Source organism: Microcebus murinus, chromosome 3 (genome assembly GCF_040939455.1).
Source record: "Microcebus murinus isolate Inina chromosome 3, M.murinus_Inina_mat1.0, whole genome shotgun sequence".
In the NCBI taxonomy this organism is placed as follows: domain Eukaryota; kingdom Metazoa; phylum Chordata; class Mammalia; order Primates; family Cheirogaleidae; genus Microcebus; species Microcebus murinus.
This window is the reverse complement of record NC_134106.1, coordinates 67051582-67078875: the sequence shown is the minus strand read 5'-3', so window position 1 is coordinate 67078875 and position 27294 is coordinate 67051582. Positions and strand designations below refer to the sequence as shown.

Sequence of the window (27294 nt, the reverse complement as noted above, 5' to 3'; positions counted from 1 at the left end):
CCACCAACACCCAATAAATGTTATTCCTGTATGTCCACTTAGGTGTTGATCAGTTAATACCGATTTGCTGGTGAGTATATATGGTGCTTATTTTTCCATTCTTGGGATACTTCACTTAATAGAATGGGTTCCAGCTCTAGCCAGGAAAATACAAGAGGTGCTATATCACCATTGTTTCTTAGAGCTGAATAGTACTCCATGGTATACATATACCACATTTTATTAATCCACTCATGTATTGATGGACACTTCGGTTATTTCCACATCTTTGTAATTGTGAATTGTGCTGATGTAAACATTCGAGTGCAGGTATCTTTTTCATAAAGTGACTTTTGTTCTTTTGGGTAGATGCCCAGTAATGGGATTGCTGGATCAAATGGTAGATCAACTTGTTTAGCTTTAAGCTATCTTCATATTGCTTTCCACAGAGGCTGAACTAGTTTGCAGTCCCACCAGCAATGTAGGAGTGTTCCTGTCTCTCCACATCCATGCCAACATTTATTGTTTTGGGACTTGTTACTAAGGGCCATTCTCACTGGAGATAAGTGATATCTCATGTCTTTTGAACAGTACCTAACTTTGTGAAACAATCTCTCATATAAATTAGCAATATGCTCTGTATATTTCATCTGTCTCAATTGTTGTTTCAGCCAGTCATTAGCAGACAGGAGTTGAGAGTCCTATCTCTAGCTCTTCTGATACTCTTTATCCAGCATCAGACCCAAGTGAGTACTACTCTGTGTCAGAAGTAGCACCACATCTGACACAGAGAGGAGACTTTGTGCAAGAATAGAGCTATGATTTTCCACCCGTTTACATTCTCTATTTCCTTCCTCAGTGTTTTGTGGTTTTCCCTACAGAGATCGCTTACCTCCTTAGTTAACTACATCCCTAGCTATTTTATTGAGTCTTTGATTTGGTTCTCAGTTTGACTATTGTTGGCATATAGAAATGATACTGATTTCTGTACATTGATTTTGAAACCTGAGAATTTGTTGAATTTGTTTATCAATTCCAGTAATCTCATAGAAGAACCATACCATGCTCATGGGTCCACAGAATCAACATTATTAAAATTTCTATACTACCCAAAGAGATCTACAGATTCAATGCAATCCCTATTAAAATACCATCGCTTTTTGTGGATGTAGAAAACATTCTATGCTTCTTATGTAAACAGAGAAGACACCATATAGCAAAAGAAATCTTAAGCAAAAAGAACATATTGGGAGGCATCCATTTACCAGACTTCAAGCTATATTACAAAGCTATAGTAACTAAAACAGCATGGGATTGTCACAAGAACAGAGACATAGACCAATGGAACAGAACTGAGAACCCAGATATAAAACCATCCTCATATAGCCATCTGATCTTGGACAAAGCAGACAAAAACATACACTGGGGATAAGAATCTTTGTTCAATAAATGGTGCTGGGAAAATTGGATAGCCACATGTGGAAGACTGAAATAGGATCCATGCCTATCATCTCTCACAAAAATCAACTCATGGTGGATAACAGACTTAAAACTATTATGACATGAAACTAAGAATTCTAGAAGAAAACATTAGAAAAACTTATAGACATTGGCCTAGGCAAAGAATTTATGAAGAAGACTCCAAAGGCAATCACAGCAACAACAAAGTAAATGGGACCTGATCAAATTAAAAAGCTTCTGCACAGCCAAGGAAACTATCATGAAACCAAACAGACAACCTACAGAATGGGAGAAAAATATTTGCATGCTACACATCCAATAAAGTGCTGATAACAAGAATATATATACAACTCAGGAAAATCAGCAAGAAAAAAAATCAAACAACCCTACCAAAAAAGTGTACAAAAGACACGAACAGAAACTTTTCAAAAGAAGGTAGACTAATGGCCAACAAATATATGAAAAAATGTTCAACATCATTAATCATCAGGGAAAATGCAAATCAAAACCACAATGAGATATCACTTATCCCCAGTAATAATGGCCTTTATCAAAAAGTCTCAAATCAATACATTGTGGCATGGATGTGGAGAGCAGGGAACACTCCTACATTGTTGGTCGGACTGCAAACTAGTACAACCTCTGTGGAAAGCAATGTGGAGATAACTCAAAGAGCTACTAGAATTACCATTTGATCCAGCAATCCCATTACTGGGCATCTACCCAAAGGAACAAAAGACATTCAATAAAAAAGACATCTGCACTAGAATGTTTATAGCAGCACAATTCACAATTGCAAAGATGTGGAAACAACCTACTGCCCATTAATACATGAGTGGATTAATAAAAGGTGGTATATGTATACCACGGAGTTCTAGTCAGCCACAAAAAAAAAAACAATGGGTCTCTAGCACCTCTTATGTTATCCTGGATGGAGCTGGAGTCCATTCTATTAAGTAAAATATCACAAGAATGAAACACAAGTACCACATGTGCTCACCATCAAATTGTATTAACTGATTAATAGCTAAGTACACATATAGTAATAACATTCTCATCTGGTGTCGGGCTGGTGGGGCGGGGGAGGAAGGGATGGGTATATTCATACCTAATGAGTGCAGTGAGCCCTGTCTGGGCAATGGACATGCGTGAAGCTCTGACTTGGGCGGGACAAAGGCAATATATGTAACCTAAACATTTGTACCCCCATAATATCCTGAAATTAAAAAAAAATAATAAAAGTAAAAAAAAAAAAGAGTAGAGCTATGGGGTAGGAGCTGAGAGCTACAAAAATGTGAGATGGTTTTCTTAAAGGTTAAAGAAAAACAGAAGCCCTTAATTTGGAGAGTAACATGCTTTTTCTAACTCTTCCAAATGAAGAAAGAAATGTCATAAGAGAAATATTGCTTTGTGTCCACTCTGTTGAATGCAAAGGGCAAACTTGCACAACAAAAAAGAAACCGTGCTGAATCTCAGCTAAATAAAAATGCAGGTATATCTTACTATTGTTGTTGTTGCTATTTCTAAGTCTGAAGGATCCCTTAAAGCCATAATCTCTAGATGTTGAGACCACACTGTTCCTTTTCTGCTTATATTTCAGAGAGAATGATCAATGCCTGTATTTATAAGTTGTTTTTTTCTTGCTATTCTAGGCTAACAAATATCTACAGAAGTCTTTACAAATAATCTTTTCCCTGTAGAAAAAGACATATTTCTACCAACATGTCTTATCCTGCAGAACTTGGAACACTGTGATATCTGACCTTTCAGAGATATCTATTTTTAAAATGCCTAGTGGCGTTCAAAGTTCACGTGCAAGTCTGAGAAGACCCATGCGGGGGTTTGAGGAGAGGCGTCCTTCTGTGCATACACACAACCCGAATCATTATGTATTAATAACCCCATCCTCATGGACTTAAATTCTCTTTTTCTACCCTAGTCCTCTCTCCTTCCCTGAACTACTTCTATAGTTTGATATATACAAATAGACAAGGCATGAGGAAATTAAGAAAGCATTTGAAGCCAAAAATATTCAAGAGCATAAACTACTAAAAAGCCAGTCTTTGACACACTCTTCAAAGTTGTGTATTGTTCTATTAACTCGGTGGAAGGAAGTGTTTTTTCTATCCCAATGCACCTGAGAGCTCTGACAGGCTCCCGTAAGTAATCGGGTCTCACCACAGCAGAGAGTCCCCAGTGGGCAGCCGCATAGCCCTGAGGAAGGACACATAAAGCTCTCCTAGAAGGAAAAGGAGTCTCCTAAAATCTAACTCTTTTTCAGCAGCCACCACACCTGCTTTTCTTTGAGCACTTCATAACCATACACTACCCAAGAGCCTTTATGCTTCCTATTGGCGGTACAGAATTCTTCTTCCTCTCAAGCAAAAAAGGGAGTAATGGTTTTTAAGTTTCAGATTACAAGTTCCTATCACATCTGCACTATTTTCTAGCCTTGTGACCTGTTCTAGTCTCTTAGCCGATTCAAATCTCTATTTTCTCATCTGTAATTGGAGATAATAAAAATTTCTCTGCCTACTTCATACATTCCTTGTGAAAATAAAATATTATATGAAAACTATAAATATATACATGAAAAGCAATAGAATTGTTGTTCTCCTAAAATTATTCAAATTCGAACTCAGAAAACAGAACATGTAAATATCCCACCCTTTCCATGATTACATGCAATTTAGAAGTATAAAAGACTATAGAAAACAAGGAAATAGGTTTACTCACATCTGGAAATTAACCATGGTATCAACATTGTGGCCAGATCTAATATCCATGCTTACCTGTCTCAGAAAGCAATTTTGTAGCTTCCAGCACTTTCTCAGTATAAACCCCAGCTTCATAGTTCTCCATCTCAGCATTGATGATATGTATGACTCGAGCTGCCCGGCCCCTGATGGCTCCCGCAGTCCGATCCAGAGTGTCCACATCCCCCTCTTGGAGGGCTATCACGCACTTGTTCACATCCTCCAAGATATGGTTTTCTGTGGGGAGGACACATGTGCATTTAGATAACTTTACAGCACTCGGAATTTAACCATCCTAACCACTGATTCCTCAACTACCATGAGCCCTGGCCTTGCTCATCACAATATATGCCTAATAATACTTAAGTGGTACTTAAAGGATATATTAGTAGTTAATAATTATGATAGTTATTCTTAAACTTGAACATCAGTGATAGGGCTCGTAGCATCACGCAGATGGCTGGGTGCCACTCCCAGTTTCTGATTCAGTAAGGTCTGAATTGGGGCTCAAGAAACTGAGTTACTACCAAGTTCTCAGGTGATGCTAATGCTGCTGGTTTGGGATATTTTGAGGACCACTGACTTAAAAAATATCCCTCCCCCTTTGTTCCAAAGTTTGAAACTTACTGCATGAGATGGTCTTTTAGGAGTTGTTGTGACAGACACTGCAAAGTCAATCTGACCGAGTAAAACCATTTCTAAACATGACCAGAGTCAAAGCTTTGGGTGTATGTTTGTTCAATTATGTTTTTATTCAGGAAACATTTAATGGAGAATACAGAATGAACAATTATCAGCCAGTTAGTCTTTAAAAGTCACGGCATGGCATAGAAAACTGATCAGATGAAGAGAATCAAAGAATTCCCCACAATTAAAACACAATCTGGTATTATGGCTGCTTCCTCAGATCAGAGTCAAGTCAGCATCACTCGAATGTCATTGCCCAAAGTAGAAACCAAGCAGGCAGGAGGGGAGGCTTCATTCTCCACTGACTGAGAAAACACAGGATCTGGTCCCTTACAACCTACCAAGTGCACAATTTTGTATTTCCCACATCCAATGTGACATCTGTAATTATGTAATTATGTCCCTTGAACATTCTCTAGAAGCAGAATTCTAAGGAAATGTTCAAAAGGTTTAGTGCTCTATGGAAAAACAACAGAACTTGAGTTGAAAACACACAAACTGTACAGCACTGAATGTTTATGTCCCCCCCCCCACATTTATATTTTGAAATTATAACTCCTGAAGTGAAGGTATTAAGAGGTGGGGACTTTGGGAAGTGACTAAGTTATGGGCAGAACTCTAAGGAATGAGATGAATGCCCTTATAAAAGAGATCCCAGAGATCCCTCATTCCTTCCACCATGTGAAGTTAAAGTAACAAGACAATGAGGAAGTAGACCCTCCATCAGTACCTTTATCTTGGACTTCCCAGCCTCCAGGACCAGTAGAAATAAATTTCTATTGATTATAAGGCAACCCAGATTATGATTTTGTTTAAGCGGCCCAATCACATCAAGACACAAACACATAGATATATAATATCTAGATATATAAATAATAGATATATAAACATATATCCTCTAATAAATATAATAGCACAAGTTTAAAAATAGCAGTGACCCACAAACCTTTTATGATTATAACTGCCAAATTCAATGAATAGTGTATAAAAGATTAAAATAAATTATTACCCCCTTAAGAAGCTTTTAGGGCTAGTTCTAATTTTAAAGTTTTGAAAGAAGGAAAGATAGGAGGGTACCCAGAAAATCCCAGTATTCACTAGGGATCTCTCTTTAATTAAACTAAGCACTCAGAGGAAATATTTATTCTTTTAGGACACTAGGTAGAAAAAAATCACTAAGTATAATTAACTTTTCAAAAACAATATCCATTTTGACCATATACAATATGATTTCTAAATCATTATGAATTTCTGATTTGTATATTGTGTAGTTCTTTATTTCAACTCTAAATTAGAACAATTAGAATAAAGTAGAATGAAATGTTTAAGTTTTAATATTCAGATTTCTTAAACTCAAAAAAGTAGTACTTCCTAAGTGTTATTTTCTAGAATGAAATAGAAAAAATAAAACATATGTGAAAATAGATTTATGAAGTTTTCATTTGGTTAAGGAAGCTCTGAAAACCATCCATTTATGAGATCTTGGATTGTATCACATGACCTCACCTAAAAGGGCACTTCAGAAAAAGATTTCCTCAAATGAAACTTGGTATGGGATCTCAGATATGAAAGTTTAATTCAAATAAGCCTCTCTTACTGCCCTGCTTGATTTCTCAAGATAATTAAAACGTGTCCTGGCTCCCGAACGAGATCAACTGCAAGGGTCTTCGTGTCAAAAAACATGGGTTCAGCTGCCATTTTCTTTGAATTACATAGTAGTAATAAAGCATAGCTACTGTTTTTCTATGCATAGTTTAAAGATGGTATTTGAGTTGCATGAAAAAGAGTGAGAATTCTGTTGATTACATTATATAGTGATAGTAATTTCTCTGAAGTTAATAAAATTTTTTAAGATGTTCTTAGGGGACCACTCTTGACCTAATATATTAAAATTAAATAATTTTTTTTTAAAGAAACAACCTATCTCCCAAAGTGAAATATACCATTTAATTAAAAGACCAAAAATAAACAGATGTTTTTATTGATATAACTATACCTATTTGAAGGAAACCAACATAGGCCCAAAATCCATAAAAGAACTGTACCTATCCATGTAGACATGAACAAGAACTTTATGTCAACTGACTACATATTTGGTATATATATGGATTTCTGAACCCCTGGTAATAACATCTCCCTTCCTGCCCCTTGCACATTCAGGTCTGGGGCCCACACTCAGGAAGCACACTGGTCTAGTATATATCAAGAAGAGCAGTTAATTATTGGAAGCAGAATCCACATCTGTTTCATACTTGCATTCCTGACAGTGCCATACGGACAACAGGCAATCAAAGAAGAGACAGTGAATGGATGTCCATTGAAAAGAGACAATCAATGACATATTTCTACTTTACGGTATTTTGCAGAGAAAGAATTCATGAAGTAAGGAGATAGAGAAATGCCATTCCAACTAGAAAAGGATAGAAGCAAAGGTAGTAATAAAAGGCACATGGATCCAGAGATCACTTCATTCCTGGGAAAAACTGGTACACTGATATCAAGTGTATCAAGTGTGGTATTTAATCATAAAACATTTGCAACATATTTTGTGATAAACAGCCTGAAGTTTTTGCAACATTAGTATTTGAGAAAAGATGTAATTTTGTTTTAAGAATGATGACCAAACTGCTTGATAATTATAAACTTCAAGGCTAGAGTTTCTAGATTCAAACAAGGTCATTCTGTGAATTTTTTGAAGAAAATAACTTAAGACCACAGAGTTAAAAAAAAAAAAAAAAAAAAAAAAAAAAAGGAAAAGGAAAAACAAAACTCCTGGATATTGTGGGATCAAGTTAATAGCTTTTTTGATCTTAGATTTCTACTGTTTTTGAGCCAAACCCAAGAATTAAACTGTCACATGATTAATGCCAAGAGGCTCATTTGGAAATACTATTAAAAATTGTAGGTTTTGCACAGTAGGAAAAGTTTAAATGTTTTAACACAGCCATTTCACTTTTTTATGATCACAGGCCACATCTGAAAATTGGTTTTGCTCCTATAATGTTAATCGCTAGCATCACTGCTCCCCAAACTTGTCGCATTTCATATGGACAAATTAAACATTCAGATACACAAGTTCAGGTAGCATAGAAAAAAAAAAACCACTATAGTCCTTTAAAAACAAAGATCTGTTTTTATTGTTTTTTAAATAGAGTTTCCTGCCAGAATACATATTCCTCTAAGAAGAGACTGATACATAAAATGCCATTAATGTCATTCCAAAATATCTCCTGGACCAAACTTGCAATTTACTGACGCAAATGTTTGGCTCCATCTTAGAGAGAAGATGAGAAGTAGTTTCCCCAACTGTTGGGCTGTGTCCACAGTCTACCAACCAGCAGGATAGAGTGGGCTGTGTCATTATTTGTCAAAGGCTGTCCATGGAAAGGTGCCTGCTGCCTCTGTCAACTCCAAAGGCATGCTCCAGCAGGCCCTGCCAAGCTGGCTCCCTGACAGTGCCTGTTCATTCTCCTGTCATGGCATGCCACGGCACTTGTACCACTGGGGTTGGACCGCATGGTGTTATCAGTGGGAGCCAAAGCCTTTTCTCATTGCTGGTAATAGCAAGATGCACAAAGGGAGGGAGAAATGGACCAAAGAGGCAGGTCTTGGGGGAATAAAGTTAAGACAAGCTTTGCACTGTTGAAAAAAATCTGAAATAAGACCTCCCCATCTTGCTTCTCCCCACCTTCATAAATTTCGGTATGTGCATTTAAAAAGAAAAAAAGGAGGGTAAGTTTTAAGCTCTAAAATGATTCCTCTCTGGAAAAGGCAATATGTGGGTATTTCCTGTTTATTTGTAGGTAGAAGGGTGTGCAGAAGACGTCAGGATCACACTGTGAGATCTGAGATTGAATGAGAAGGGCTCCTGCCTCCTTTGGAAGGCACTATGTTATCCTGGCAAAAACTTAACTAGATTCTAGAAAGCCACTTAATATTAATGGCCACATTTCTATTCCCCACTACCAAAATCCCCCATGTGGCTAATCCAAACAATTCTAAGTACTGGTAAGAAATGCATTTTTTTCAATTTTCTTTTTGTAACTTTTTTTATTTATTAAAATTTTTAATCTTTTATTCTTTTTTCTAAGGGGGCTATCCCACACATTGTAAAGAAATGCATTTTTGAGTATCTTTTACCATGTTAGGACTCAGCTATCAGCAAAACAACAACAACAAAAAAAAAAAAAAACAGGAATGGTAGCAAGTTGAGGTTTTTCATCAGTCCACCCCTAGATACGAAGATATTTAAATGATAGTTGCCTTGACAAGTCATCAAAACAAAGCACCTTGGGAATAAAAAACAAGATAGGTTTCCAAAAGGGAGTAGAGATTCAAATGAGGATACCAGAGGTGGGAGAAGGGAGCTGAAATGAAAGTAGAAAGCACAAAGGAAGTCTCCCTTCTATCTTAACTTATTAAGAGCTACATAATTTCTGAAAAGAGGATGATCTGGGTTTTAATACCATCACTGCCCAGTTATCTAGCCTCCTAATGACTGAGTTCTCTCAAAGGAAGACTTAGGATACTAATAACCATTTTATGGAAGTTTGGTGAGAATTAAAGCAAACAGCAGAGAGTCAGGTGAATTGCACACACACATCAGCTCGTTTTTCCCTTCTGCCTTGTCTTGCTTTCCATCACTGAAAAGTTGGCTTTTCGATGATCCATCAAATCTACAGATCCAACTACACGCTGCTCTCAGATAAACCTTAAACACAAGCCCCTGGTGGGAATTCACTGACTGTTTCTTTGTTAAAAGAGAGACTGCAACTGGAAAAAATTTTCCAAACATGATGGCTTCCCCCCAGGAATCACTTCCACACTGTGGCACTCTGAGGTCCTGTCTGCCTGTTTCCCACCAGCAGCGACAAGATCTCTCCCTCTCTGGCTTCAGGCTGCCAAGAACCAGTAGGTCTTCAGGGCTAATGCTGCCTGAGTCGGCAGGTGTGAGTTCTATACACCTGTGAGTAAAATCAACACCTGGCCAATTTGAATTTAAGGGTCACTTGAATTTAATGCCTCACAAAGGAGGCTGATGTTTCCAGTGACCTCTTCCTCACAAAGATCCTTCCAGGTGAACTATGCCAAATGTGTTTGGTCAAATATGTTTGGAAAAAGGCCCATGAGCTGGCTGGCAGCCCAATATTGAAACAGACTTGATGAATCCTGTTAAAGGTCAAATTGACTCCACAGTTAATCAAATCTACTAGCATCCTCCAGTCTGGCTTCATTTACAAAATAAAGTTACAATTTCAAGTGATGACTAGTTATATTTTCTTTCACTCATTTCCCTAATACAACTTAGTAGACAAGTGCTCAAAACCTCAATAGCTCCCAAGTGCCTTGGGACTTAACTCAGATTTAATGGGTTAAATCTGCAGCTTATATTTCTACCTCTTATCACAAAACTTCATTTATTGGAAAAATGACCCACTTAATATAACCAAATTGGAATAACTGATTGCATATTTTTAAGACATAAACCGTGTCTTAAAAAACCATGTGTGTTGTTGACCTTGGCCAATTAACCAATCCCGTATTCCATGATCCCTTTTTACATGGGGGATTCAGATGTCTTAAAAGGCCATCCTGCTTAAAAATCTCCAAAAACTAAAAAGGAATCTAAGCCACCTTAAAAAAAGTCTGTTCCCCTCCAGTGCTTTAACTTGGTGTCTTGAAACAACGTACATACCAAAAATAATTTAGTAGGGTGTTATAATCACATTTGTAGAGTTGATGAAAAGCTCAAAGGGACAGGGAGAGCACTAGAGACACAAACCCATGACATTTGTGAGACATTCCTTATCTCATCCCTCTCGTCCCGCTACCCTCCTGCAGCTGCCCTATAAGGAGCTGCTGTTGTGATTACCTGAGACAGAGAGGAAGTCATCCACCGAGGTGATGTCGTCCACAGCCTCTGTTAGCACTCGGACCTGCTTCTCCCACTGGTCCTTGAAGACGTCCATGTTATCCTGAGCGACTTTGCTCTGTGGCCGGGCAGCCAGTGTGAGAGCAGCATTGATGACCTATTTGTTAGAGACAATCCGGGGACATGATGACCACACTCTTCAAAAGAGGAACAAGCAGGTCAATAGACCATGTCAAAACCCCAGACCCTGTAGGCTCTACACATGAATGGTTTCCTCAGGAAAATGAAAAACATGGAAGATAAAGTAGCTTATCAATTACCATTGGTTTTTGTTTGCTTTGCTTCTTTTTAAGATGTAACAATTAGCCTTAGGTGTTAAAAAGTATTTACTCGACAAATCCTACGTACTTAGCACAGATGTGGAAGAAATATAGCTCTTGCTTTCCACATGTGGAAAGCTCATAATTTAGTTGCTGAGACAACGTAAAGAGATAGGGAGCATTGAAATCACAACCTACAACAAAGAACAAAGTCAATATGGGTAGAAGAGACAATAACTGCCACAGTAATTCTGAAGAAACTGGAGTAGTTGGAGATTTTTGAGAGAAGTAGAACTAGAAACAGCCTGTAGTTAAGGTTTAGCATTTTCCATGGAGAGGAAAGGGGGCAAGGAAAGGAGGGACGTGAGGGCTGCAGCATAGAGGGACCGGAGCGTCAGGTTACCAGTGGACATTTCAAACAGAGTGAATAAGTCTTACCTGGGGACACAGGCTGTCAATCTGGGTGGCTGCCATCCGGACTAATTTCACTCCTTCCTCATTGTTGGAGATGGAACAGGCCAAATTGGCAACCTGTATTGAAGAGGATTTGAATGAAGTCATGTTGAGGAAAAGGGAAAATACAGTGTTGCGTGGCCTTCCACCTTCTCTGGAAAATGTCCCTTCCGGAAGGATGCTTTCACGAATACGATAAGGGCAACCTTCAGTGTTGAAACAAATATTACTTCTTATGCTGATTTAGGCATTTCTGCCAGAAGAGCGGGGTTCTTATAAAGAACTGTTTCAAGGTTATCAAGCATAGACAATGACACATTTTAACTGGGTTTTTTTTTTTTTTTTTTTGAGCTGTTTTCCCTCAGACTGCCCTGATCTGCCTACACTTTCAAGTCCCCTAAGACTCAAATAAAAAACCCTATGATCTTGGCCACATCAGAACTCAACTCTGACCAGTGAGAGAAATGCTACAGGCAGTGCTTTGGACTTAAAAGAAACTCACAATAAGCTGGAAATTACAGTGCTCTGCCCAAGGAATCCCAGATCTGCTTCAAGATGCTAGTCCACCAGTAACCAACTCAAATGCTTTTAGGGGCTGGGCAGATATGAGAAATGTGTAGAAAAGGCTGGTATACATTCAATAGGCAATGGTGGGGTATATAGTAAAGTAAAACATGCAGGTCTAGTATAAAGAGATTTAAATTTGATTTTTTTAAAACTTTATACCAGCCAAAACAGCTGAACCAAATTCAAGTTCCCAGGTCAAGTGGTTCAACCTGTGGCATTTCTTGTCTTCAAGGAGTTGGTAATACAAGGGTAGATTGATTGGCCAAGGTCAACACCACACAAGGCCACCATCAAAACACAGATCAGGGCCGGGCATGGTGGCTCTGTAATCCTAGCACTCTGGGAGCCCGAGGCAGGTGGATTGTTTGAGCTCAGGAGTTCAAGACTAGCCTGAGCAAGAGTGAGAAATTAGCTGGACAACTATAAATATATAGGAAAAAAAAATTAGCCGGGCGTGGTGGCATATGCCTGTAGTCCCAGCTACTCGGGAGGCTGAGGCAGGAGAATCGCTTGAGCCCAGGAGTTTGAGGTTGCTGTGAGCTAGGCTGACGCCACGACACTCAGAACTTTAGCCCAGGCAACAGAGTGAGACTCTGTCAGAAATAAAGAAAACATAGATCAGTTCCATCAGGCTGGCACCCAGAAGATAGGAGAATGGGGATTAGTGCAATCAAAGAGAACAAAAGGACAGCAAGGACTGGGACAAACAGAGCAAGTGATTGTCAGAGAGAGGAGACCCAGAGCCTTTCAATTGCCTGCCCTTTTGATCCTGTTCACCTTTAGTCTCTCAAACCAGGCTGCTTTCCTATGGTGCCTTAATGCCCAAGGATATTAAAATGTGCTACCCATGTTCGTAGTTCCTAGAGTGGAATAAACCTTAGTTAGGCGAGAGGAAATCATGGGGAGAGTACAGAACTAGAGATCCGAGGCCCAACCACTAACCAGCTATGTAAGTCATTTCACGGTTAAAGGACTGTTCCTTATCAGCAAAATGAGGTGGGTTGATGGTGATAGTAAGAATACTTTTAAGATAACTTCAATAAATCATTAGTGTGAAGAATCCTGTTTTGAAACTTTCAGATGAAGGATGCATGATGCCTGTTATGGTGAGAATAGGCATAGGAGACACAGCAGATGAATTGAGTTCCAAACATCATATAGTTTCTTATATTTTGTAGTTTAATTTTGATTCTTCAGATAATTTTCACTATTTTACTTAGTTTTCAAAGTAAGTGTGAAAAAGACATTTGCCTTCTTGGGCCCATTCATTGGAAAGGCTACTAAATGCCCAGGGGCATAAAGCTTCTTAGAAGCAGAGCAGGAACCAGTAATGCAGGTCTCTTAAATTCTTTTTGTAATATCACATTTTCTTCCCTCCACATTAATCTTTGTTATATTTGTATTATGTATTCTAGCACAATTTATATTGTAAGTGCCTGATTCAGTGCATGACACAAAATTGGTGCTTCATAGGTGTTTATTAAATGAATTAAACAGCTTTTAAATTTAGAATTCAGTGTATACAGTAATTTGGAATGCACCATGGATGAAAGATATTCTCAAAGAGTTCTACCTTTAATTTGGCTAGACAAATTTTTACCATTGACCAGATATTCAACAACTCTATGGTGTTAATCTATGGTTCCTACGTTCTAGTTCATGGTATGAATTCAGAATACAGTGTCCCCTATACAGAGTGGCATGTGACAAAAAAAGAAAAAAAATTAGGCTAGTATGAGAATTTTCCAGAAAGAAAGATAAAAAAAAAATAGAAATTTAAATACGTATATCTTCAATCAAGTTTTTTTTTTTTTTTAACATCTGCTTTTGAATGACCTTTCATTCTAGGCAGTAGTGACAATTTTAGATGATGACTTTGCGCTTTACTATCCTTGCTTGGTGTGAAAGACTTGAGATCACACTTTTGCAAACAGTGAACAATTGCTGAAGAATTTAACACAACAGTATGAAAACTTAAATACTTCAGGAACCAAGTCTATGGGTAATATTTTCTTGCATGTCTACAAGAAAATACCAGCATGCTCAATGAAATAATAGCTCTAGACCAAGTCCTCATTAGCTATTAACATGTAAAATTTTAAAAAAAGCACAGGAATTATTATCTGTCTCCTGATTGAAAAACATAATAGTATTTATGAAATATTCTTGCCAAAAACAAAATAAATCTTGGAAAGGATCAGCCCTCATAAACTTGCAATTTACAGAAATTCAAGAGACAAAGAAACATGTAAATTAAAATGACATAAATGTAATCATAAAAATCCTGATGGTGAGAAACTGGTAGAAAAAAGTAGTAGACCTTATTTTTGTCCTGAATAGAAACTATAATAAACATTATACATACATAAGCATGTAAATAAATGCAAAAATAAAAGTACATTTAAACCATCAAGGAAATTTAAATATTGGCTAAACACTGATAATAATATTAAGGAGTTAATATTTTGAAGTATACTAATGGTACTTTTATTATGTTTTTTTAGAGTCCATAGGTGTTTTTTTTTTTATTTCAGCATATTATGGAGGTACAAATGTTTATGTCAAGATGTTTTTAGATAAAATGATATGTTTAGGATTGGCTTCACAATTATCTGGGGTTGGGGAAATGAGTAGAGCTATAGAAAAAAACAAGATTAGTTTATAATTGTTGAAGCTGAGTGATAGCATATGATGGTTTATTATACACATTCTCTACTTTGAGATATACTTGAAATTTTCCATAATAAAAAACATCTTTGAAAAAGCAGCAACCACAACCTATTGTATCACCAGCTCTGGGAAAATACTGTCTTGCATTGTACGAATCTCAAGATAACGTAGCATGTGTCAGAGAAACCTGAGTGTGGCTTGGAGTTGAGGTTTGCAGACAATGGAAGAACACCTGCCTGAGCGAGGAAGAGAAACACTACCGTGTTTCCCCAAAAATAAGACCTACCCATAAAATAAGCCTTAGCAGGATTTCTAAGCATTTGCACAATATAAGCCCTACCCAGAAAATAAGATCTAGTGACGGGCGTGGCTACACAGCATATCTGCACAACCTATGCATTCTGTCGCTGAGCGGTAAAGACTAGCAGCCCTTCTCATCTGCCCCATGAGAGCTCGGGGCCAATGGTTCTAAAGGAAATAGAGTCTCAAGAAATTCACGATGAATTCAGGATTTGGAAAGTTATGATGATGTTCCAGAAGACAACAACAACTATATTTGAATAAGTGTAGATTGTTGTACTGTACTTAAAAAAAATAACACATCCCCTGAAAATAAGCCCTAGGGTGTCTTCTCGAGGAAAAACAAATATAAGACCCTGTCTTATTTTTGGGGAAACACAGTATAACTGGACTCTGTCAGTTACAGATGTAGCTCTCCGGAGAGAGAGCAGAAGACAGCAGACAGAGCCACCAACCTCGGGGGACTTACAGTTCCGAAGAGCTGGACTCTTGTACACGGGAATGCCAACCAATAACTTCCACGTGGTGAAAATAAACTTCTCTCTGTATATCTTTTGAAATGTTTTCTCATCCCTTGTTTAGATAAACTCTATTATGGCTCAGGTCTCATGTGGTAACCTCATCACCTAACAGAATTTTAGCAGGGGGACAGTGCTAGCCATTCTTGGTAACAATAAAGAGCTGGCAACTCTCCATAGTTCTGCAATTATTTATTCTCTTTAATTTTACTGATCCATAAATCCTAAAGTCTGGCAGTCTCTACTGTGCAACATGTTCCTGCTGTTTAATTCCACTTTAAAATCAGAATTTCATTTACCTTGTATTGTTTTCTGAAACATTCTGAAACTATTTCCAATAAGGCACTAAGGATTTCAGTATCTCCAGAGGCAAGCTCACGTATTTTAAATTGGTCATGGACTTGATCCAAATCCCTACCTTCCTTTTTTTCCTTTTGGCTTGCTTTTGTCTGCCTCTCACTGGACCTATTGGCATGGTGGTGACTCTGAACATGGTTTTATATATTTTGATCTCTAGAATTCTGTCAGCAAATGATGCTAAGCTTTAGTCTCTGAGGTAGGTTCCCCCTGACAATGTAGCTTGAAATGCCAGCTAACACCTCAACATCAGCCCAAGCTGACTGCACAGAGTAGGTATCTGATAATTGATTTTAACTACCCGTTCTTTAACTATAGCTCTGACGTTGTAATATCAGAAACTCTTTAGTAAAATAAAATGTCCTGTTTGTTATTTTCTCCTCTATGGTTAATTTCACATGATAAATGCTGGGGAGGAGAGGCATGGAGAGGGAAGGCAAGGTGAACTAGAATTATTAGAATTTAAAACCATGAATGTGAGCAAAAAAGCAGACAATAGACCATTAACAGATTGCAGCCCATAAGACATTGAGCAACACAATTAGATTCGATGGAATTTTGAAACATGCTTGAATCTACTGAGCAGGTAACATATATGCAACATACATGCCCAGCTGGCTCTGGCCTCTTGCTTTCTTCACTCTTGAATTATTTACAATTTAACTGAGGCAACAAGATTTAATCGCCTTCCTGGAAGCTTAGAAAGCAATAAAGCGTATCATCAAGTATTAAATCTTGGGCGACTTAGATTGATTTGGGATTTCTAAAAGTGGAAGAGGCCATGACTATAGGTGCAGAGCTCACTATGGAGCTAATTGTATTAATTCCCCATCAATATATTCTGAAAACAAGGTCTCCTCCATGACTTCTGAGAGCACAATGGATATGGGCAGGTAAAAGCTGAGAAGACTGGACCATTCTTCTATCTCTGACTTAGTACCTTAAGAAAACCAATTATCTTGGGGAAAAGAGCCCAGCAGCCATCAGTATATTGTGTACCACTGACTATGAGGACTTCAAAACTAGAAGTAACCATGACTCCTGCGTGGGGGTCAGTAAACATACCATGGAGAGGTGAGGTAGCCATCTCACTAGATTGCTTTTCTGATTGCCTGTTTGGCACAACTTTCTGGATGCTCAATGTTTGTATTTTTTCCTCTTCTAGGGGCACACTATAAGTGAATACTTACACTAACAATATCATTAGCAGGATGACAAGGAAAGAAACTAGCAAGGAAAACTGATACTGATTCTTCTAAGAAAGTAACTTCCCACTCAGACTGAATTTGTATTACAATTGGCATCTGTTCTCTAGCTAACCCTTTAATAATCACCTTGGTGGACCAAAACCAGAGTGACAATGTTCCTGGAACACTGATGGGACAAATAAAGGTGACAAAATTAAAAACATGTGACAAAATTAAAAACATCCTAAAAATAGATCATGACCATTTAAAAATGCAAGACTTAAGAAAAAGCAAAAACAAAAAACAAAAGAAAAAATATAATAAAATTAAAATGCAAGATTTTTTAATCACACATATCCCTGCACAGCTTACAGCTACAGATGAAGCACACCCAGTGGCTACACGGTTCAGTTTTACATGAACACCACCACAGAAAAATGGCTCTGTCTCAAAAATGCCACAGTCTTGTTTGGGCACTTGCAAGAATCGTCAAAATGCTTGGAAGGCTGAGTGTCAATTAGACATTAAATACCTCTGCTAATAAAGTATTTAGGCATTTAACTCCAAAATGATATGAGGTGTATCAGAAAAATGAGAATATTTTCTCCTTTTCTGGCCCTGGAAATCAAATTATTGTTAACATTTGTGATCCTGTTCAATGCCAGACACCAGCACATATTCAATGCATTCATTCCCTAAACATTGTATCATTTCATTAATTTTTACAGCTTTAGGTATCATATTGGTGTTTTAAGAAGAGCTTGCTATTGAAATAAAGCAGAATAGTAATTCGAAGGGCCATAAAACTCTAGCTAACTTCTGTTAATATTTCATCATTATTGTAAATTTGAAGATAAAATGAACTTATTTACTATTACAAGGGAATTGTGTGAATCTATAGTCAGTCGTGCAGCCATATAAACCAGAGAGAGAAGGGATGGTGGCACAAATTTCATGCAAACTATTACTCTCTATAACCATCAGTCCCCTGAAGAGGGCTGTGGTCTCAATCGGAAGGTCTATTTTCTCATCTGTGCTAATATTAGTACACAAAAAGGCATCACATATGCCTACCTTGTATAGAACCGCAAGGTTCCTCCAGAACACACCTCCTAGATCACAGATGGAATGTTATAATTCAGTAGAGATGAAATGATACACCTCCCTAAAACGATTGAGAGGCAAGGCAGAAGCCACTGATATTAAGACAAAGGAATCAGGTCTTAAGACAACAACGGGCTTCCATGGAGGTGGGCATAAGAGTAGAAGTCCAGCCACCTTCGAAACCTGACTTGAGGAGAGCCCAGTCTGGCTGCCCAGGAGAAGTGACAGGAGTGTCTCTCTTTTGTGCTGAGGTATTATGGAATCCTTTTAAAATGCAGCTGTCTCACACTGGGATAAGTTGATCAGCCTGATTAACAGTAACTACAGTGCTGAAGGATGGAGGAGACTTAAATAGCAGGGATAATTTGATCAAGGAAGTATGGTTCAGTAGAGGTCGGCAGCTGGTGGTGGCAGAAGGACACTGGGGGACAGGAGAGAGAGAGAAATTTTTCCTTGCTTCTGTTTTAAATGACCTAACACATTTCACACTCTTGATCATTCTACATATTTTATTTTTTTTTTAATCATTAATTGGCAAGAGCCTGCGCTTTGGAGTCAGGCAGTTCAGGGTTTATGTTCTGACTCTTATTCTTGTAGCTAGGCAAGACGCTTTGCATCTCTGAGCCTCAATTTCCTCCATTATGAAGTACAAAAATAAAACATCTGCCCCATAATGTTGTTATGAGACGAGAAATGGATAGACTAGATAACCCAGCACCCAGTAAGGATTTAACAATTTTTCATGCTTTTTTGTGATACCTATTGAAAAACTCTTTTTTTGAGGAGGAAAAAAAGAGAGTTTACTTTGCCAGCAAAGGAGGAAAAATGGTAGACCTTCTTGTCTAAAATCCAAATTGTTCCTGCACATTCACAGAAATAGAGCTATTAAAGGATGGGTTCTCAGCTTCAGAGGAATTACTGTTCAACTACAGTTGATGGTGCTGACCATCCCATCTCAGCTGAAGACAATCTTGTGATCTCTGCCCAGGACTTCCCTTTCCCTTCCCTGGGCCATCTCCTGTTGCACAAATAAACAAAAGACTCACCCTGCCCCTCCAACTACTGGCCCGAGTCAGGGATGCAGGTTTTAGTTCTCAAAAAGGAGTGCAGGATGTTTTAGAGAGACAGAAAATATTTTTGCCATTTTTTTCCAGGCCATTCCCTCTGTTATAATAGGATAAAAGTGTCTGCCTTCCGTCCCCTAAGTGGATAGTTCTGGGATTCATTTTGTAAAGCCCTTCAGAAGGCCCCAGCAGTGCCCAGTGGCAGTGGCCTGCCCCGTGACACATATTGTGTTCACTTTGCTCCTTCCCTGTTCCAGTTTCTGAGTCCACCCTGTCTGCTTCGTAGGGTCACTTCCCAAATAAGCCACCTGAGTGCAAGCCCCTGTCTCCAGTTAGACACACACTCACACATAATCATACCAAACAATGTGCTTAAATGACAATATCTAGTTTTGAACTGGACAGATCTTCTAAACAGAAAATGAAAAAAATATTTTAATGACATTATATAATCACTGATTTATTTAGTCATTCAGTACACATTGAGTGGCCTATATACACTAGACATTGAAGATACAAGTTACTTATCACTCATGCCCTAGAGGAGCTTATGTTTTGGTGGGAATATAGAATTTAACCACGTAATGTATGTAAAAGTTCACGTTGGAAGGGGGCAGAGCAAGATGACAGAATAGAAACCTCCAGCAATCATCCCTCCCTACAGACACCTAGTTCAACTGTCCACCCAAAGCAAGTACCTTCAGAAGAACCAAAAGCCAGGTGAGCAATCATGCTACCTGGTTTTAACAATGTATCAAGGAAAATGACACTGGAAGGGCAGAAAAGATAGTCTTGCATTGCCTATGACAACTCTGCACCAGCCCCCAGCAGTGCAGCACCAGTATGCTGAGTGAAGAGGGAATCTGAGTGCCTAGTGGGGGAGTGGGGGAGACTGAAGCGGTCGTGGGGCTTTGAATTGAAACTCAGGGGCACCTTAGCACAGGGGAATACAGCACAGGGCAGAATTCTGCTCGTGTCCAGAGAGGGAGCATTTTGACCAGCCCATCCATAGGGAAATCCTCTGCCCCAAAAACTAAGTTCCTGCCCCTACCACGGCTGACAAAAAGCAGCCCGGGTCTTGGACTAAATTTGTAAGTCAGTCAGGACACAAAAGCTGCAGTCCTTGGGCAATTCTTACAGCTGTGCTGGCTCAGAGCCAGAAGACTCAACTCAGGGTGCACATGACCCAGTGAGACACCAGCAGCTGCAGCCAAGCCAGTTCTGTGTCACCCCTCCCCCAACTATAGGCAGCGCAGCTCAGGGAGAGTCTTCTTCCACTTGGGTGAAAAAAAGGGAAGAGCTCAAAAGACGACTTTGTTTTGCAACTTGGGTACCAGCTCGGACACAGTAAAAGTACCACACAGTCTCCTAAAGCCCCTGAATCCAGGCCTTAATTCCTAGAAAGCATTTCTGAACCCACTCTGGGCCAGAAGGAAACATGTCCTGGCAGGATACACCACCTGCTAAATAAAGAGCCTTTGGGCACTGAATACACATCAGAGGTAGCCAGTCAACAGTCACTACTGGCTTTGAGTGAGACTGGGCTGGCTTCAGGTTATGCATGACTTGGTGGTGGTGGCTATGAGGGTGTGCCAACATCACTCCTCCCCTAACTCAAGCACCCCAGCACAGAGAGTGTGGGAAGAGAGTGAAGGACTTTGCCTGCTAATCCAGCGAATTATCCCCTATTTTGCCCAAGTTAACCAAGGCAGTACCACCAGGAGTCTGCAAGAGGCACAGCATTATTGAGCTTGGGTCACCCCCAGTGCTTATATGGCTACAGTGACCAAAGACTTAGACCACAAAACCCAATTCTTTTTGAATATCTGGAAAGACTTCTCAAGACAGGTTCAAACAAGTCCAGACTGTGAAGATTAATACCTAATTCTTCAATGCCTAGACATCAATGAGCATCTACAAACATAAAGAACTTCCAGGAAGACATGACCTCACCAAACAAGCTAAATAAGGTCCCGGTGTCCAATCCTACAGTGATGGAGACAGGTGACCTTTCAAAGAATAAAAAATAGCTATCTTAAAGAAGTTTAATGAACATAAAGACAATATAAAGAAGAAATTTAGAAGCCTATCAAAGACTGAAATAATAAAAAATAATCAAGCAGAAATTCTAGAACTTAGGAATTCAACTGGCAATCAGAGTCTTTCAACAGAACTGACCAAACACAAAAAAGAGAGTAACTTAAAGATGGACTACTAGAAAATATACAATCAGAAGAGGAAAAAAAAAAAAAAAGAATGAAGTATGCCTACAAGGCCTAGAAAATAGCCTCAAAAGAGGAATGCTAAGAATTATTGGCCTTAAAGAAGAGGGAGAGAGAGAGAGAAATAGTAAAAGATTTATTCAAAAAAATAACAGAACTTTCTAAATCTAGAGAAAGATATCAATATTCATGTATCAGAAGGTCACAGAACACCAAGTAGATTTAACCCAAACAAGACTTCCTCAAGGCATTTAATAATTAAGCTCCCAAAGGTTATAGATTTAAAAAAACAAAAAAACCCGGTCCTAAGGGAAGAAAGAAAAAAATAGCATAAAGGAGCTCTGATACATCTGTCAGCAGACTGCTCAGTGGAAACCTTACAGGCCAGTAGAGTGGCAAGTGCTGAAGGAAAAAAAATATTAACCCTAGAATACATCCTGAAAAAAATATCCTTCAAACATGGAAAAATAAAGACTTTTCTAGATAAACAAAATCTGAGCAATTTCATCAACTCTAGACCTTTTCCTATAAGAAATGGTAAAGGAGTTCTTCAATCTGAAAGAAAATGACATTAATAATAGATAAGAAATCATCTTAGGGTGGACAACTCACTATTAATAGTAAGGACACAAACACAAAATACTCTAGTGCTGTAACTGTGGTATATAAACCATTTGTAGCTTGAGTTGGAAGACTAAATGATAAACCTATCAAAATAACATTTTGAGAGATAGTATAAAAATACATGGATAGAAGCAACATAAAGTTAAAATGTGGGGGAGGATGGAATTAAAGGGTAGAATTTGTTTGATTTTTATTTGCATGCTTATTTATTTGTAAGCAGGGTTGTAATATGTTTAAAATAATTGGTTAAAAGTTTTTTTGCAGGACTCATGGTAACTTCAAATCAAAAAACCTATAACAGGCTGGGCGTGGTAGCTCACGCCTGTAATCCTAGCACTCTGGGAGGCTGAGGCAGGCGGATCACTCAAGGTCAGGAGTTCAAGACCAGCCTGAGCAAGAGTGGGACCCCCGTCTCTACTGATAATAGAAAGAAATTATCTGGACAACTAAAAAAATATATATATAAGTTAGCCAGGCATTGTGGCGAATGTCTATAGTCCCAGCTACTCGAGATGCTGAGGCAGAAGGATTGCTTGAGCCTAGGACTTTGAGGTTGCTGTGAGCTAGGCTGACACCACGGCACTCTAGCCCAGGCAACAGAGTGAGACTCTGTCTCTAAAAAAAAACCAAAACAAAACCTACAACAGATAAACAAACAAACAAAAAATTAAAACACATTACCAGAGGAAAATAACTTGGCATTTCTGAAAGTGGAATAGGCAACTGTAGAAAGGAAGAAAGGAAGGGAGGGAGGAAGGAAGGGAGGGAGAGAGGGAGGGAGGGAGGATGGAAGGAAGGGAGGGAAGGAGGGAGGATGGAAGGAAGGGAGGGAGGAAGGGAGGAACACAAAACAACCAGAAATCAAATAATATGGCAGTAGGAAGTCCTTACCTATCAATAACATTGAATGTGAATGGACTAAACTCTCCAATCAAGAGACAGAGTGGTCAAATGGATAAAAAAAAAAATCAAGAGCCAAACATATGTAGTCTGTAAGAAACCCTCTTCACCTATAAAAAATCATGCATAGACTGAAAATTAAGGGATGGAAAAAGATATTCTATGTAAATGAAAACCAAAAATGAATAGAAGTAGCTATACTTCTATTAGATAAGAGATCTCAAGACAAAAATTGTAGAAAGAAACAAAGAAAGTCATTATATAATGACAAAGTGGTCAATTCAGCAAGAGAATATAACAATTCTAAATATATATGCACCCAACAATGGAGCACCCAGATACATAAAACAAGTATTAAAGAGCTAAAGAGTGAGATAGACCCCAATACAACAATAATTAGAGATGTCAACACTCCACTTTCAGCATTAGAAACTTCATCCTGATTAAAAAAGTGACAATGTTCAATTTCACCTGTACTGTAGATCAAATGCACTTGATATTTACAGAATGTTTCATCCAACAGCTACAGAATACATGTTGTTCTCCTCAGCTCATGGATCACTCTCTAGACCATATGTTAGGCCAGAAAACAAGTCTTAAAAACTTTAAAAAATATTGAACTCATACCAAGTATTTTCTCTGACCAACAATTGAAGAAAACTACAAATCAATAACAGGAAGAACACTGGAATATACACAAACACATGAAAATAAAACAATATGCTTCTGAATAACCAGTGGGTTAAGGATGAGATTAAGGAGGAAATTTAAAAATTTCTCAAAACAAATGAAAACCAAAACACAACATATCAAAACTTATGAGATATAGTAAAAAGCAAATAAGAGGAAAGTTTATAGCAATAACCGCCTACATGAAAGGAGTAGGAAAGCTTCAAATAAACAACCTAATGATTGTTAACCCAAAATAAGTAGAAGACATAATAAAAATCAGAATAGAAATAAATGAAATTGAAACCAGAAAAATACAAAAAGAAACAAAAAGTTGGTTTTATGAAAAGACAGACACAGCTTTAGCTGGACTTAGAAAAAAAAAAAGAAAAACCAAATAAATAAAATCAGAGGGAAATAAAGGAGGTATTACAACTGATACTGCAGAAATCTAAAGGGTCATTAGATATTACCACTAACAACTATATACCAATAAATTGGAAAATCCTGAAAAAATACAACCTACCAAGATTGAACCAGGATTTATCCAAAACCTGAATAAATCAAAAAGTAATGAGATAGGTTGGGTACGGTGGCTAATGCCTGTAATCCTAGCACTCTGGGAGGCCGAGGCAGGCGGATTGCTCCAGGTCAGGAGTTTGAAACCACCCTGAGCAAGAGCGAGACCCCATCTACTATAAAAAGAAATTAATTGGCCAACTAATATATATAGAAAAGATTAGCCGGGCATGGTGGCGCATGCCTGTAGTCCCAGCTACTCGGGAGGCTGAGGCAGAAGGATTGCTTGAGCCCAGGAGTTTGAGGTTGCTGTGAGCTAGGCTGCCACCACAGCACTTACTCTAGTCTGGGCAACAAACCAAGACTCTGTCTCAAAAAAAAAAAATAAAAAAAAAATAAACAAAAATAAAATAAATTAAAAAAAAGTAATGAGATAGAAGCAGTAATAAAAAGTTTCCCATCAAAGAAAAGCCCACAACCCAATGACTTCACTGCTAAATTCTACCAAGCATTGAAAGGATTCTAATACCAATCCTGCTTAAATTATTCCAAAAACAGAAACAAAAAAATAGGAGGAGGTGATACTCCCAAACTGACTTTCAAATTATACTACAGAGCTGTAGTATTTCCAAACAGCATGGTACTGGGATAAAACAAAGACTGATGGAACAGAATAAAGAACCCAGAAACAAATGCACTCATCTGTAGTGAACTTATCTTCAATAAAGGTGCCAAGAACATACAGTGGGGAAAGGATGGTCTCTTCAGTAATGCTGCTGAGGAAACTGAAAATCTTTATGCAGAAGAGTGAAACTAGACCTTTATCTCTCATCCTATACAAAACGCAAATCAAAATGGATTAAAGAGTTAAATCTAAGACCTGAAACTATGAAACTACTAAAAGAAAACACTGGGATTTCGAAATGCTTCAGGATATTGGTCTGGGCAAGGACTTCTTGAGTAATACACCAAAGCACAGGCAACCAAAGCAAAACTGGACAAATGGGATCACATCAAGCTGAAAATCTACTTACTGTACAGCAAAAGAAACAAAGTGTGGAGATAACCCACAGAATGGGAAAAAATATTTGTAAACTACCTGTCTGACAGATTAATGACTAGAATATATAAGGAGCTCTAACAATAGGGAAAAAAAAATCAAATCATTCAACTAAAAAAAAGGGCAAAGAATCAAGAGATATTTATCAAAAGAAGACATACAAATGGCCAACAGGTATATAAAAAAATGCTCAACATCATTTGTCATCAGAGAAATACAAATCAACACTAGAATGAGGTATCATCTCACCCCAGTCAAAATACTTTTTGTCAAAAAAGCAATAACCAATGCTGGTGAGGATATGGAGAAGGGGGAACCCTCATACATTGTTGGTGGGAATAAAAGTGAAGGCAGCTTTACTTTAAACATGACCATTTGGATAGTTTATTCCTCAGTTATGCAGTTTGTATAAAGTTGCAACCTCAGTATGTATGTTTTTATCACTGCTTATTTCGTCTCTTATATCCCAAATATTTTCTAGATTTTGTATGTATTTTTAACCAATATTTTGTAAGGATTGAGTAAGATTCCCTAATGTTGACTTATTAGTTGGTAGATCAGTTCTCTGTTGTCATATACTTCAGGGAAGTCTCCAATGTTTGGTGGTACCAAAAACAAAGTAATGGACATGTTTAGGCATCTAGTTTTTGCTCCTGTCAGAAATAGGATTTCTGGAACAGGGAAATTGTTATGGCACCTGTTTACATGTGAGCACCTTGTAGGCCGAAATGTCCCCAGAATGAGTGAGTTGCCAGTTCTCCGGTGTTACCAGCAATACATCCCTTGCTCCTCAACACTGTTTCTCCTTGACTTCTCCACTCTCTGCCACATCATCTGAATGTCCTTCCAACTATTCATTCAGTAAACCAGAACCGCAAGTCAGGATTGTTTAAATAGCCACTTTGACATTTCCCCAGCCAGACGGAATCCTTGCAAGACCGAAGCCTCCCTTAACCCTCACACATAGCTGGGACCCCAGGTGCTCAATTCCAATTTTTCAAATTTACTGATTCCTACAAGTTCCCTTTGAAGCGCTGTATCAAGTATGATACCACTTAACTTGTCATAATCTAGTCATAGTTAGGAGGGCCCCAAGTTCTATGATCTGGAATTGGGAGCAAGTACACGTTCCCCGTACCATCCCTTTTGTAATTTATCATCAAATCGGCGTTCGTCAGCTAATACCAAATGAACCTTGCACGGCATCCTGCCACGCAGTGCTGTGAAGCAACTCCTTCGTGGGCCCATCAGGCCGTGTACCCTTACGTGTAGTTGTACACCTATGAGAACACAAATATGCATTCCTAGGGCTCCTCTGAGATGTAGAGCATCTCTTTTGCCTGTCTTCTTAGGGACACACACTAGCAAGTGATGCTTGCATGCTTCTGCCCAAATTAAAGTGATCAGTCTGCCACAGTGACTTTAATGGACGTAATCACCAGCTCACATTCATGATCAAATTGATGTGCCTGCTTCATAGCCGAATCACTCAGCATAAATCTACACCCTTCATATATAAAAACCTCAGAGACTTAAAATAATGCAATAAAGCATCACCTAATGTCTCCTTGATGCTGGCTCATCAATAATATGTTGTTAGGTGAAAAGGATAGGAGAGGCTTATCACATGTTATCTAAAACCATGCCATGAATGCAATGCCCTTTTAATTACTAACGGCCATCTGAGATTTTGTTTTCTCCATCTTTACATAGAACTGAAATGTTATAATTCTCCACCATTACGTAGTTTCTCCGCGTCCCACATAAGTAAATAAAAATCTTACTTCCAGTGAATAAACCATGTTGATTTTCATACATGTGGGCTGCATATTATCAGGAAGAAAACTCCAGGTTCTGTCTCTAGCAACGGGGAAGGACTGCACTGAACCATCCGGTGCTTGACATTTAGCAGGAGCCAAGAAATGTTTACAGCGTGAAGATTCAGATGAATAAATGAGTGCAGCTATTCTCTACAGCCTGGTCTCATATGTTTCAAGAGGATAAA

General features: G+C 38.3%; 1 protein-coding gene across 1 annotated transcript in view; it reads right to left on the bottom strand.

The window, feature by feature from the left end:
• Positions 1 to 27294, bottom strand: part of CTNNA2 (catenin alpha 2) — a 1049805-nt gene that overhangs the window by 88256 nt on the left and 934255 nt on the right. Inside the window, exons 10-12 of the mRNA XM_012742713.2 lie at positions 11514 to 11606; positions 10756 to 10912; positions 4233 to 4433 (exon numbers count right to left, since the gene is read on the bottom strand). Of these exons, the coding sequence (XP_012598167.2) occupies positions 4233 to 4433; positions 10756 to 10912; positions 11514 to 11606 (451 nt within the window). The remainder of the gene's footprint in view (positions 1 to 4232; positions 4434 to 10755; positions 10913 to 11513; positions 11607 to 27294) is intronic.